Below are 15799 nucleotides of genomic sequence, written 5' to 3'. Positions count from 1 at the left end.
AACTCTAACGGGATAGTATTAAACAAAAAAGTAAATCTGGAGAGAATCGATATTTTTAAAAGGTTCGATTTACCCAAAAAAGAAAGTGGAAGAGCCCCACATCTTTGTAACTGTGATTTAACAGTCGTTACTTTATCAAAGTTATCCTGTGCTATCTTATCGATGTTATGAAATATTTGGACGCCTAGATATCTATTTTCTCTCTTTGTGAGGTCGCTCCTATAGTGAGTATTCCATTTCATTAACTCTGTCTTTTGTTGGTTAATCAAGTATCCGGACGCTCTCCCATAAATTTCCAGCTGTTCCCAAATTGCAGGAAGCGACTGCTCTAAATCACCTGTCAGGATCAAAAGATCATCAGCATATAGCACAATTTTCTTTTCCCAGCCATTACAAATAAAAGGGTGAATGTTCTGGCAGGCTCTTACTTTACATGACAAAGGTTCGATATATATATTAAAAAGGAGGGGGAAAGAGGGCAACCCTGTCTAGTCCCCCTGCCTATGTTTAATGATCTTGTAAGGTTAACGGGTTTTATAGAGGGTCTTAACTGCTGCTAAGAAAGTTTCTCCTAAATTTAAACACTAAATCATTTTATATAAGAATGGCCAACTGACCCGATCAAATGCTTTTGCAGCATCAAAGGTCATTACTGCTAAGGGATCTCGTATGTTCTTGCCATATCTATTGCCCCGTTTAGATCATGCGTTCGTTCATAAAGCCGTCTACCTTTCATAAACCCTTGCTGATCTGGGTGTATCAGTAGTCCTATTACCTTATCCAGGCATTTAGCTATAATCTGATTATATCGTTTATGATCACTATTTAAAAGTGAGATAGGCCTGTAAGACTCACAGGCTCTTGGGTTCTTGTTTGGTTTTAGGAGAATTGTAATGGTGGCTTCGTCCCATGATAAGGGGAGGTCTTGGCTGGATATGAAAGCAGAGTTGAACAGTTGGAGTAGAAATGGGGCAAGCTCTTCCTTTAAAATAACATAAATCTCGTTTGGGATAGAATTCGGGCCAGCGGCTTTTCCCTTTTTAAAGGTACTAATGGTTTGAGCAACTTCCTCCAGAGTTGTGGAGCAACTTAAGTTTGCTTTTTCTGCAATCTAGAGTGAGGGAGGATCCAAATCTAAAAGAAATCCCTCCATGAAACTTTCGCTTAATGTTGGATCCTCTGCATAGAGGCCTTGAAATTTTTTTAACAAAGGCATCTTCAATCCCAGAATCATCAGTGATGATATTGCCTGAGTTTGAACATCTGAGATCTTTTATCAGATTCCTGGACTGGTCTGCCTTCGTTTTCCAAGCAAGGAGTTTGTCACACCCCTCCCCGTATTCATGGTGAGACAGCCTACTAGCTTCCCATTTTCTTTTAATTATTACTTCAAAGTAATCCGCAAGCTTGTGTTTCACTACTGTTAAGTTTTGTGAGATATTCAAATTATCAGGAGTTTGTTCTAAAGCTTCCTGATTACTATGTACTACTGCTTCTAGAGCTCCGATTTCATCCCTTACTCTTAGTTTGAGCAATAGAGAGAGTTGTTAGAATGCCTCTTAAAAACAGGCCTTATATGAATGTCATACCACGTGTAGGGGGCCGAGTTAAGATTAAACACAAAGTACTCATCAGTTGCTATTTTTAGCTTTTCAGTTACTGAGGTTTCCAAGAGCAGCGAGCAATTTAGGGTCCACCTACGAAGAGAGGGTCTCTTTGTGATAATTTCCAAGACCACAGCCAAGTGATCAGACAGGTGCTCGGGAACATGACTGACCTTAATCGCGTTCTTACAAGTGAAAACATCGACCAGCAAAAAAAAAAAAAAAAAAACAATCCTGGAACGATGCCCGCACTTTTGGTTATGAAAAGTGACATTTTCTACCGCTGTCCCTGCCTTACGTCCCATCTCTCTCCAAATGTTTAAAAGCCCCATATCTATCATCAACTGTTTTAGGACTGTTCTCATATTTTGAGTTGCTGCCGCTGCTCTACTTGAGGTTGAATCTTGGCTAGGATCCAAAATCAGATTAAAATCGCCACCGAATAGGATCATTTATGATAATTGGAGAAGTAACGTATGTAATGGAGCCGAATCAACTAGATTTGGTCCATATTAGCTCACAAAAGTCAGCCAGGGGCCATTACATTTGGCCCTGGTGATTGCCCATCTCCCCAAGGGGTCGGTGAAGCAATCCCCAAGTATAGCTTGGGTCGTTTTTTTAAGCACAAGAGCAACCCCTTTTATTGTACACAATTGGTTTGTGCAGATGCAGAGTTATATCAATTTCTGATTTTTTTTTTTTTAGATATAGATATCCATTCCTCCTTAAGCAAGTGCGACTCTTGAATAAAACATACAACACTATCTGAGAGTCTCCGGTAATTTAAAATGTTCCTTCTTCTGCACCACTGTACTCTATGTCACTACACTTTACACCATTACTCTATACCACTCTACCCTGCACCACTTCACACTAATTCACTCCAAACTATTCTACTCTAAACCAATGCTCTCTACACTACCCTAATCTGCAACACTGCACTCTGCATCACTGAACTCTACGCCACTCTCCAGCACTTCAAGCCACTGCACTCTAATCTATGCAACTGCATTCTACTCCGCTGCATTGTATGCTGCTGAATTCTATGTAGCTGCCCTCTACGCCACTAAACTCTGCAATACTCTACACCAGTCCATTCTACTCTATGCCACTCCACTGAACGCTACTACGCTCTACACCACTGCATTCTACAACAATGTAATCTACTCTGGTCTACTGCATTCTTTGCCAATTCACTCTACCCCACTGCACTCTACTGTGAAACACACTAACCTACACCACTACATTCTACAACGCTGCATTGTACACCGCTGCACTCTATGTCGCTATACTCTACAACACTCTATGCCAATGCACTCTACACCAGTCTGCTCTATGCAACTCCACTACTCGCCTTTCTATGCCACTCCACTCTACACTACTCCACGCCACTCCCCTATGCCACTAACTTTTAGCCATGCTAAACAGTAACCATGCTGGTGTAGAACAAGGCTGAGACATTAGAAAAGTCAGTAGCTCTTGCATAGGCGAGACCTATTGGCTTTGCCAATGATTGCTATCTTTTGACACTCCATTAGGTTTGCTCTCGCATTTTTAGCTATTTGGGGCCAGATGTACGACCATTGGAAATCGAGAGTAGCAATTTGCGAGTCGCAATTTCCAATGTACAGTGTCTGAGACACGGTTTGTGATTCCCAATGGGGCTGTAAATTGCATGCCTCATGAATATTAATGAGGCTGTCGCAATTTGCATACCCATTGGGAATGGCAGGCACTCCCAGGGATGGTGGCCTGCTGAGGTCAGCAAGCCTCTATGTCTGGGACTGCTTTTAATTAAAGCAGTTTTTTTTTTTTTTAAAATGAAACCCGTTTTCCTTAAAGGAAAACGGGCTGTAATAAAAAAAAAATAAAAAAAAGTAACTTAATTTTTTAAGGGCAGGCAGTCGTCCCAGGGACCACTGCCTGCCCTTAAAAAATGTTTGCGCATGCATTCTCAAAGGAGATGGGGTCCCTTGGGGACCCCTTCCCATTTGCGAGTGCATTACCACCCTTCAGAGAAGGGTGGTGAACTGCAAGTGTTTTGCAACCGCAATTACAGTCGCAAAACATTCTTACATAGCTGTTGGGGTCGCTATTAGGAAGGGAACGCCCCTTCCTAATAGCGAGTCGCTAAACACTATTTTGAAAGTCGCAAATTTTTGCGACTCGCAAAATAGGGTTAGTACATGGCCCACTGGATTTCTGCATGCGCAAATGAGTCTAAAACCCTTTGCGCATACAAAAATCCGTCGTACATCTGGCCCAAAGTCTACACCAAAACCTGAAACTGGAAATGGGCAGAGATTACGACTGTTTTTTCCTCAGTCACTCGATTTTGATAATGGAAATTAGTCAATGGACATCACATTTCAGACCTTTAGCACACAAAGAAGATCTAGACACCCTAGACAAAAACACACAGAGTGAAAAACAAGGACGTCTTTCATCTACATTGAAGACTATTAAAAGCAAAATATCTGCATCTCCTGATTGCAGTAACTATTGCAAAACCTAGTGTGCCCTTTGCCACTTCATCCAGAATAACTGGCAGAGGTGTCAGCTGAACAGCTCACTAAATTCTACTGACGCTATGATCTGTAAGGTACCAAAGGTTTTCCTAGACCAGCAGGTCCAGTTTCACTCGGAGGTGCTTGTTTTATGGGACACTCATCAATCCAATCTCCTTTGAGACCATGAAATTGAACCTGCTCTACCGGATTAAAGAAATCTGCTACTTCAGGATAAAGATAGAGGACGCTGGAGCTCCAGATTTGATTAGATATACCAGCTGCCTCAGACGCTGCAGATCATCACCAACTACTAGAGGAGCTAGGAATGAATGGGACTCAAGGAAAGGAAAGAATTGGATGAAGCCTCTTCCTTTTTTGTGGCATGTACGTAACACTTCATATCATGACAGGGTCGCCGAGTGCACTAATTTGCATAAGGATCCTGGGTGCCCTTAGAGTGCATGGTAGAAGGGTACATGAACCATTGGGGGGGGGGGGGGGGGGGAAATCAGTTGAGGTGTGTGAGGTTTAGAGACAAAGTGCAGTGGTGTTGCTTCTCTTAAGTATGATGTGTTCAGGAATAATGTGACAACAGATTCTAAGCACGTAGGGATACTACCACTAATGTATGATTTAATGATTCTAAAGGGTTACCCTAGCTGGCTAAAGCAACAAATATCTATACAGGGGGTAAGGACCAATGAGGATACATGGGAATCACGCAGAGTGAGGAGGAAACGCTATTAGTAGAAGGAATGAAAAGTCAGCCTGTTCTAATTTCGGAGGGGGCGTTGTTCCAGATCTTGGGAGTGTAGGCTGAGAAGGATTGCTTTCTCCTTCCAGCAGTGTTTAGTCTCTAATCTGGCAATATTAGAGCCGCTTGTTTTGCACTGGCCCCCAGATATTGTTAGTTTGTTAGCTAGGTAAACAGGTTGCTTGGTTAACAAGGCCTTTTAAGTGATGGAGTTGAAGATGATCATCGGTCGCAGGGAGAGCTCTGTAGATCCATTAGTACAATAGTGATGAAGTTCAATTACTTCAGTCCCTTGATGAACCATGCCGACGCATGAAGAATGCCTTTTGAAGGGAGTGATAGTGGTGTCTGGGATACCACTGAGGAGAAAGTTGCCTCCGTCTAAGGGGACTAGGACTTGAACCGCCGTTCTGAAGTCTTCATCTGGGAGTAAGAGTGTCACGATTTTCAGGAGAGAGAAACAGATCCTGGCTCTTCAGATCTTCTTGACAACGTGTTCTTTGAGCAAGTGGTTCAAGTCATGGGTTAATCTGACAGATTTCATCTGGTTTATCATTTGGAGGGAGAAGCCAGTCAGGTTCAAGGTAAACAGCTAAGACTGAATCATAGTATGTTTGGCAATGTTGGCAAAAGGAGGAATTTAGTCTTCATAAGGTTTAGCTTCTGATAGATAGTGGACAGCCAGGCTTCGGGTGTCTCTATGCGATTGGTTGAGGACCTCTCGAGATGGAGTTGGGTGTTGTCTGCATACTGGTAGATCTTGATGTTGTCTGCAAGGATGGCTTCAAAAGGTTCCTTTTGAAGCGTAAAAAGAATAGGCGACGCAAGTGACTGGGAGAGCCTGGGATCCGGAGTACCCATCTAAACGAGTTGTCAGTTGGTGAAGTAGGATGTGATCCACTGAAGGATAATGTCAGTGTAGCCCACAAAAGATTTAGGGGTGTGCATCAATGCTGAATCGTCGACTGTGTCGAAAGCTGCAAAGAGGTCAAGCAAGAACAGGGGGGCATGGGTTGTTTCTTAGAGGAAGAGGGTGTCGCAACTAATTGGAGAGTGGCTTTTTCAATACCGCTGCATGGTTTAAACCCCGATTCATAGTCTAGAAGGAGGTTAATCTTGCTGGTGTGCTTCTGTAGCTGGTTGGAGACTGCCTTCTCAATGATTTCCCCCAAAAATGGGCGATGGGTAATAGGATGGAAGTTGGCAATGTCAGTTGGATCTAGCACAGGCTTTTTCAGCAGGGGAAAGATCTGCTCTATCTTGAGGCTGTCCGGTAAGGTGCCTTGGGATAGTGAGGCAATGACAATGTAGAGAAGGCAGGCCTCGAAAAAATTATTAAAATGTTACTAGACCGGCAGGTCTAGTGCTTTAAATTATCTACTTGACCTAATTAGAATGCTCTTGACCCATGAACTTATTTCAAATTATGTGATCCCGGGCAAATATTTTAATTCACTGAGCCACCATTTCCTTCTTTATCACGAGAGCACCTTCAAATAGGCGAGTTGTGCATGTCTGCTGTACAAAAAAACCTTTTGTTTGATTTGATAGACTAAACTTGTGCTCCAAATACAATACAAATCTAGCCACATATAGAATGCACATGACCGCTGACTTGCCTCTTAGTTCTTTAACCGCATTGTCATCAGGGCGAGGGCAGGAATGTTTCTCAAATCAGGTTTAAAAAATATCACATTTAATAAGCACATACCTGAAGCATGAAGTGGTAGCAAACATATTTGCAATTGGCAGATTTTCCATTTAAATGCCCATAACATTTCCCACTCGCCAGAACAGACGAGTAGGTGATAAAAATAGCTCGACCTGATAAAATCTGACCAGCCGTAGCTTGTGGGCGAGTAGATTCTTAGACGCCTGGAAGGGATGCAAGGACTTCTACTAGCAGAAATAGTGATGTGGCAGCTGGATATTGCCGTTTGATAATGAATTGGTGATGTTAAATGGGATTGTGCTGATTTTCCATATGAACAAGCGGTTGATAGTGCTGCATTTGCCAGCTAATTGTGGGATGGGATTAGCACACTGTTTGTCAGCCTTAACCCTTAATTCAGTAACTAGTCATTAGTAGAGTTTGCTCATAGTCTTCCCAAATAAACAAATTTATGAAATCAAAAATCAATGGCAATAAACAGGGAAAAATCATGTACACACAAAAGGGGGTTCCCCCCCAAGGAGATTTCAAGACCAGCGAGGGTGAACTCCATGAATCTAATAACAAAACACACACGAGCCCTCAGGTCTATCAAGAGGAGAAGAAAAAAAAAAGCTGACTAGAAAAGATGGCGTCCCTTTAAAGGACCAGAGGTGGCATGCTTCATCACTGTGAATCCTCCTCGCACCATGAATCTTAGTCATGGTGCGGGCTACAACCCCCTCGCTGCGAGGGAGGAGCTATGGCCTGTTCTTTTTCTGTGAGAGGGATTATTACTAAAACCCAATGCGAGCTAACAGTGTTGTGAGAGGGGCAGTGCTAGTGGTGGATTAAAACTAGCTACAAGGTTTACCACATACTTTTTATTCTAGCTACCTTGTACTTGGATTAAGAACAGAAGGTATGACAGAAACCATTAGATCCAATCTAAGCCATCTCTAGTGGCTAGATCACTGCTGAGGGAATTGTCCTCCTGTGGCGATACCGGGCATAGACTAGGTAGAGGCACATTCTCCCCTTTCCAACATTACCTCTCCCGCTGTAATTGATGCTTGATGTTTTGAACTATGTCCTCTGAGCAAGGATCACACTGGAAGCAGCCTTAGTCCTAATGCTCTGGATGCTTTCAGTTTCTAAAGCAGCGACTTCGGCGAGCTGTGAGGAAAGCTCTTTCCTCACAACTCCAGTAAAAAGCTCAAAAAGCAAGCACCAGAGGGATTTCTACCCTTAAGTGGGAGAACAAGACATCCACGTCCTTCGTAATGGCACAGTAGTGCGGAAATCGTTAACCACTCGACCTTCATCCTAAAGCTGTTAAAGAGGGCTTTGCTACTGTTGATTGTTCCATTGGGGGTGGTCTTTAGTAGGAGGCTTAAGCTGTGGTGGTGATGGAATGATAGCTGGAGTAGGAAGCTTTTAGAAAGGTGAGGTCCTCCTGATCCTCTCCGTTTCTTCTACTGACTTCATATGGTGTGCTAGTTTTTGGTAAGTTCTTGGGTGTACCCAGGTGCTGACGGCCTAGGGGTAGAGGCTCGAGTTGTCAGAGGAGGATTGCGCTCTAAATGATTCTACAGAGTGCTGCTAATATCTTTTCTGGGATGCAAATGAAAGGTTTGATGGATTACTTCCTCAATAAAGATGTATTTAAAGAAGCAAAAGGCAGACTCAGGGGGGTGGAATCTAATAACATATCTACTTGTCCATCGGGCAAGTTGTTTCACAAATCTACTTGTCCTGTAACAAAATCCGCTTGTCCCTTTTGTGCTATGTAATGCGGCAACACATTATTGCAGCAATGTCATTATATAAGAGCTCTGATATAGCCTCACTAACTATGCCAGTGCTCAAATCATAGTAGGGTTTGAATACTAGCAATTCCCTTATGTTGCCAAGTTTCTGCATATCTACATACTGAGGCTGAGGGTAGTGGTAAGCTATAGTTCCAGGGTTGGAATGCCATTGAGTCTGTGCAACCGTACTAACTTGCATGTTTCAAGGGTTTTCACCAACCCTTCTCTAATCTTTTCCCATACTGAGAAAGGTTGGAACTTTCTCAAGACAATGGCAGAAGTAAAACGTCTTCCAGGGTTGGGAAAAAAGTGATTGGATGTAAAGTGAACTTGTAAACACTCAGCTTTTTGTATGAGCACATGCTAGAATGCAGTGCACAAATATGTTCTAGGAGTACGATTACTTGGCCTACTTCTGTAAGTTCTTGTGAATTCATGAAAGTCGTATATCTGCACGTAATGCAAGAACATATACCATGGATGCACTTTTGATACTTTCTTTAATTGCGCCTCTAATTAGGTCTGTCGTTAACCAGGACCTTTTGTGTTTATCGAAATTCTGTCTCTTTTGGTCTATTGGCGGGCTTCACTGTGAGTGACAGCATTCTGCTCTTTCACAAGGAGCATATCGGCAAACAAAGTAGTTTTGTTCAGTGCCAGGAACTACTGTGGCAATGTGTGCTTTGAGACCAAAAATATATTTTGCTTTTGCCAATGTTTGTTATAATGGTGAGGACCTAGCAGCTCCCACACCAATAATGTTTTACAAAAAACATGCCAAAACAAGTTATTCACTGACAAAAACAAGGGCTGACCACCTATGTCAGACCTATGAATTTGGTAATGCTTATTTCTTTTTGTTTCCTATAATCTTATTGAAACTGGTTACACATACAAAATGAATATTTTTTATAAGTACTAGCATCAACACATTTTACTAAATGATATTGTAAAGAAATGGTACCTAAAAACGTACAGTACTTTAGCTAAAAAAAATTCCCTACTTGCATTTTTTTTGTGAACATTTTATTTTGAAAGCATAGACTCATCAATCTTGCTTGCAAGATTCTGCAAATATTTGCATCTAATTAGAGAGCATTCTGGATGTATAATATATAGCCTCATATTGCTAAACTTTGAAAATGTGTGACAAGATTTTCATACTGAAACCACTGTCAGTAGTGCAGTCGTAGCCAAAAACATTTACTTAGAGCGCTCACCCTAAGGCTTTGCATTAATGAACCATAAGTACAAGTTTGAGCAGCATTAATACATGGATACAAATATTACCTTAGCTGCAGACAATGCCATTTCCTGATCCATGATGTGGTGCTGTAAACTGGCAGCCAATGGGTTTGTAGTATAGGAGATTGGGCCTAATTGTCCCAAGAACAAAATGCACATGCAAACTTGTTTCCCTTGAACCCAAACAATATGTCCTGGGCATAGGGCTATAGGAATTCCACATCCCTGCAGACTTCTTTTACTATTACCCTAAGTGTGGGTTAGTGCCATGTGTGACGGTGATGGGGACGGCGAGATGTTCTGTCAAGTTCAAGAGTATGGGGGCTGGCAGTAGATGCTGAAGAATCAGAGGAGATTAGGTACATTGTGTTCCTTTTGAAGTCAGTTGATTGGTGATGTGACGTTCTATTTCTAGGGTGTTGAGTAGGGTTTGGTTATAATACAGTAGTTATGAAAGTGGGAAAAGACAGATTTGTAGTGCTCTCTGGAGCTCCCTATTAATTCCAGTCTCTAAAAAAGAGTTGGATATATGGTCCACCATATAAGAGGCAGAGAGAGCCAAAAGCCAGAGTGCTCCGACTTCAATAGAATCACCTGTAGTCTTGATGTCACCCAGGATGTGATTAGCACAAGTATGCTGTTCTTGCTCAGGCAGAACACAGTTAGTAAGTCAGAAAGTGGATCAGAGTATGAAGAGAGATGTATGTAAATGACAGTTTGTTATGTTATGTTATTAACACTTATATCGCGCAAGGATACTAAAGAGTGTCCCGGCACAGGAGCCACCTGCCAATGCAACGGAGCGGAGAGAAACTGGGGATTAATTAAAAATCAGGGTCTTTAGCTGCTTCTTAAACAGCCTGGGGTCTTGTGTATTCCGCAGTTCATATGGAAGGGAATTACAGGCTTCAGCTGCCTTAAAAGAAAAAGAACTGCCCCCCATTTGAGTAAGGCGAAAGCGGGGTATCACTGCTAGATGCTGCGCGGCTGAACGCAATTGTCTTCGGGGGACGTAAAAACCAAAGCGTCTCCTAAGATAGGGTGGCCCAGATTCGTGCAGAGCTCCATGGGCAAGAATGAGGGCTTTAAACTGGACACGTTGAGCCACAGGAAGCCAGTGTAGGTCCCGTAGATGTTGTTTTATACTCCATCTTCCCGAGATGCGGAGCAGAGCTCTAACTGCAGCGTTTTGTATAGTTTGCAATTTTTTCAGATGGTATCCAGGCAAGCCAATACAGTGCGTTGGTATAGTCAATGTGTGACAAGATAAGGGCACGAGTCACCATTTCCTTGGCTGGCCTGGGTAGCAGTGGAAGGAACTTCCTGAGCGATTTCAATGTGCCAAAGTACACTCCAGCAAGTTTTATTTATCTGCGAGGAAAACCGGAGGTCCTCACTGAACTAGACCTACAGATTCTTAACAGGATTGCCAACCGAATTAGGCACATTTTGTTCTTTTGCCCAGCTTACAACAGACCTAGAAGATACTGGCTAGTCCCGCTATGCAGAAATCTGGGCATTAGGAGTCATCAGCAGGTGTACAGAATACTGAAAACGAACACTGATCCGCACATAGTGTTTGCAGTTGCAAAATTTTTAACGGCTATGTGGCACATAAGGTCTAATATAAATAAGAACTGTGTTGTTTAATGAATTCCATTGTTTAGATGTCCGTAACATTTGTACATTGATTTTACTGCTTTTATCATGCTCGTATTTTTAGTGACTGTTTTAAACTTATTGTGTGATTCTATCTTTTATGGCCTAATCGGCCGAAATAAAGAAATTTTGGATTGGATTGGAATTAGGCATAGGGTACTCTGTGGGCCAAAGAGCCTCCCTAAATTGTGGGGGAAAAGACCCATACAGAAGTACCTCCGACTTGTCCTCAGTGGCTGATGTTTCTCTCTTGGGATGGAGATTACATTTAGGAAGCCTCTTGGCCTACCACATACTCCTTTTACCTTAGTGTGTTAAGAGAAATGAGCTCAGTCGGCACAAAAACAACATTCAACATTTACAAGGAGGTATAAAGTCAGAGCGTCAGATTGCGCACAAACAGTGCTCAACATTTGCAAAAGAATGAGATAGTTACAAAGTCATGAGCATGATCTGAAGGAGCCCAGCTACTATGAGAAAGTAAATAACATTAATCAGTGGCCAGAACAGATACTCAAACACCAATTATATCCATGACTGACCATATGAATGATTTATCTTCTCAAATAAAAAGGCCTCACAACAATAACAATTATTTAACAAAGTAGCAGGACTCAATTCCGATACTGCAGCAGCCATCACAGATCTTTTAGGACATGAAACTATTGCAACTATTTTTTCATGTAACACAGATGTTAACACCTCCCCCACTATATATTTATCAAGAACCTCAGCCAAATGAACTTTTTCTGTCGAGACAGGACACAGTTCTTCGCTTGAAAGTAAAAGCAACTACCTACACATGAGACTAATAACAAGCAATATACCATTAAGACTGACGAAAGCACCCTCCTCATAAGAATACTAGAACCTAGCTACCTTATTTTTATTTGTGATTAACTTAAAGTCGATAAAAACAATTAACTAACGAACTAGGCATTTCTCTAAGGAATTGTAATCACGCTACGCATAGCACTAGACAAACAATTAAAACATGATTCATATCTTGAGTATCCATTTGACAATGCATGCAGGAATCATGAGGGAAAACTTTTCTCACCCATCTACCTAAAGGACACTATACAGGTTCTTATATAGGATAAAAGAAACATAGCGAGTGATCTTGTAGTGTAGCTATATATGTTTGTTTGCTCTTAAGTCGAGCCTCTCCACAATCCTCGTACAGGATTTCAAAGTCTTACAGTGTGGGACATCAGACATAAAGCTAGCTTTAACTACTGCAGTTTTAATCTCTAATTTTAGAAGAATAAACACAATTGCAGTTCAACATATGCAAACAGGTTATATCTGATTATCCACGCAAGGTTTAGAGACTTAGGAAACCTAAATAGATGATCTGAAGAATTCAGATTGAAAATAATATTTTGTAGAACCAGAGACAGATTTTAAGGAAAGAAATGGGCTTTGAGATAAGCATTTACAGCCCCAATTTTTATTTGGGAGGCTTACATGGGTATGGTCTTCTGCAAAGACATTTTCCTTTATTTTATTGAAAATAAAACGATCTTTTTTTTCCCGTCGAAACAAGTATGGTCCTCTATTGCTTGGCACCAGGTATAAAAACTCTTATGTTACTCGACAAAGCTACATACGAATGCCCTTAAAAATACTGTTTCCTCTGTGCAGCATTCCAATATGCAGTCTCAGCTCTACTAAATGCAGAATAAATAAAATAGCTGTTTATAAAACAATACACTAAAAGACAATGCAGTTGCGCTACCAGTGTGGAACACCTGACTTTCCAATGAGTGGCTACTGACCATGCGTATGCTGGCTGAGAGTTGGTTCACTTTTGGGTGCTTGTAACTTGAAGTTCAAGTATCCTGCTAGATCTTTCAACCATACTGAAGGGTTTTCAGGAAACATGTTCTGGCTTTTCGTCAATTCTGCTTGAAGGTCAGCCAAATCAAGCTGTAGGTTGAATACATAAATAAAATAAAAAACACACTAAGACATTGTAAAACCTCAAAAGAAAAAAAACTTTATTGCATTATGGCTTTGAAAATCCATGAATTGGTTTATTAATGTTGGACTACACAATAATCTTATAATTCCACTAGAAATTTCCAAAAAGTAACATGGATAAGGTCTCTGCAACAATTGGCAAGCACAAGACTGTTCATCACCAAACAACAAAATTACACAGGAGACCATTTATAATATTGACACATCCTTACTTGACAATGCTTTGCAAACAAAGTGCAAACTATCAATCCTTTTTGCATAATTTGGAGACTGGTATAGTACAGCTAACCAGGAAACTAGTGCACTTTTAAAAACAAAAAGTATATTCCTGAACAACATAGAAATGTGAGTAGTTTTGTGAAGGATGGCTGAGAAAAAGCTCTTGTCCTAAAAGGGAGCAAAAACAGAAATTACCTTTAATGATGAACTGTTTGGGTGAGGACTATAATTATACAGAGGGCCTGCTGGAAGAAAAATAATGCTTTACACAAGGTCTTTATATGGAGGATAAAATGCATCAAATCAAGCTACATTTATTAGTAACATAGCCCATTATAGGAATCAGGTATAGGGATGTGGAATTCCTATAGCCCGACGCACAGGTCATATTGTTTGGGGTCACGGGCAACAAGTTTTCAGGTGTATTTTGTCCCTGGGACACGTAGGCCCAACCCCTGGCAGCAGGAACCTTTTGGCTGCCAGTTTGCAGTACTACATTATGGATCAGGGAAGCCTTAACTACACTGTCTGCCGTTAAGGTAATATTTTTGGCCATATGTTAACGCTGTTCAAACATGTATTTGTGGTTCATTAATTCAAAGACTTTATAATTCGGGTGAGCGCTCTAAGTAAATGTTGTAAACTCTAACTGCACTACCGACTGTGGTTCCAGTATAAAAACATGTAAACATGTTTTCAAAGTTTAAAAATATGAGGCTATGTAGCATGCGCTCTGATTTGATGCAAATATTTGCAGAAGCTTGAAAACAAGATTGATGATTCTTTGCTTTCAAAATAAAATGTTGATACAAAAATGAAAGCAGGAAAAAAAAACATTTAGCTAAACTACTGTGTAGCGTCTGGTACGATTTCCTTGCAGCATCATTTAGTAAAATGAGTTGATGTATGCTAGTATTTCCCCTAAAATATTCATACTGGAAAATCAGTGTAACCAGTTTATGATTATGGGAAACAAAAATAAACGAGCACATTGGGAAAGCCAGGAGGCCTAAAATTGGTGGTCAGCTTTTTAGTTTCGTCAATGTGTCACTTGTTTTGGCATGGTTTTTGTAAACCCTTATTGGTGTGGAAGTTGCTGGCCCCTCATCATTATAACAAACATTGGCAAAAGCAAAAATTGTTTTTGGTTTAAAAAGCAAACACTGCCACAGTAGTTACTAGCACTGAACAAAACTACATTGTGTGCCATATGCCCCCTGTGAAAGTGCAGAATGCGGGCACTCACAGTGATGCCAGCCAATACAGAGAGAGAGAGAATTTTAATAAACGCAAAAGGTCAAGGTCAACACCAGACCAAATTAGGGGCCGAATTATTAAAGAAAGTCTCAAAAGTGCACCCATGGTATATGTACTTGCAATAAGTGCAGATATAAGGCTTTCGTGAATTCCCTAGAATTTACAGAAGTAGGACAAGAAATAGTACTCCTAGAAAATATTTGTGAACTGTATTTTAGCATGAGCAAATATGCATATGTAGATTTGCTCAAGCGGAAATTGAGTGTTTGCAACTTCACTTTGGAAGGTTTACATCTGCCATTGTCTGGAGTAAATTTCCATCATTTCTCAGTATGGGAAAAGATTAGAGTAGAGTTGTTGAAAACCCTTAAAACATGAAAGTTAGTAGGTTTGCACCGATTCAAAAGGGCATTCTAACCCTGGAACTATTGCTCACCACTATCTTCAGCCCCAGAATGTACATCTGCGGAAACGTGGCAACATAAGTGGATTGCAAGTATTCAAACACTGCTATGGTATGAGCCCTGGCATAATCAGAGAGGCTATATCAGAACTCTTATATAATGAGATTGCTGCCATAATTTGTCACTGCACTACATGGGACTTAGGGGGACAAGGGGATTTTGTTACAGGACAAGTAGATTTATAAAGCAACCTGCCCCATGGACAAGTAGATATTTTATTAAATTCCACACCCCTGAAGTAGGAATAAGAGAATGTAAAAATATACCGGAACTGAATACTGGTGATTCCCCCCCCGAATGGAGCAGTGTAGCAGATTCCCCTTTACTGTGAAATGCAATCTTAATTTCAATAAGGGAAAGTAAACATTCTGAAATTATTCATGGTTAGCTCATAAAAACAAGTTTTGTTACTTTTTTGGTAAGTTAATACACCTTCATACAGCTGGATACAATTCTACAAAAACACTATTTAATTGTAAATTACTCATTAAAGCATCGTGAGATTTTGACTTAAGAACTATAGGGCAATTTGCAAGTTTAAAAATGAAAGAAATAAAGGACTAAGGGGCATATGTATCAACATCACCATTTGCGATTCTCAAATAGCGATTTTTAAGGAATCGCTATTTGAGAATTGCA

At 40.8% G+C, this 15799-nt stretch overlaps 1 protein-coding gene across 3 annotated transcripts in view; it reads right to left on the bottom strand.

Annotated features, from left to right (window-relative positions):
* The window catches only part of TMEM214 (transmembrane protein 214), a 390212-nt gene that overhangs the window by 356049 nt on the left and 18364 nt on the right, over positions 1-15799 (bottom strand). For all 3 annotated transcript variants that reach the window (XR_014963237.1, XM_085613232.1, XM_085613233.1), the window contains exon 3: positions 13016-13166. Coding sequence is in view for 2 of the 3 variants with exons in the window: in XM_085613232.1 (XP_085469358.1) it covers positions 13016-13166 (151 nt within the window). In the remaining variant the exon portion in view is untranslated. The remainder of the gene's footprint in view (positions 1-13015; positions 13167-15799) is intronic.

This window comes from Triturus cristatus, chromosome 6 (genome assembly GCF_964204655.1).
Source record: "Triturus cristatus chromosome 6, aTriCri1.1, whole genome shotgun sequence".
Lineage (NCBI taxonomy): Eukaryota > Metazoa > Chordata > Amphibia > Caudata > Salamandridae > Triturus > Triturus cristatus.
Note: the sequence above shows the minus strand (reverse complement) of the source record. Positions and strands in the feature narration are given on the sequence as shown.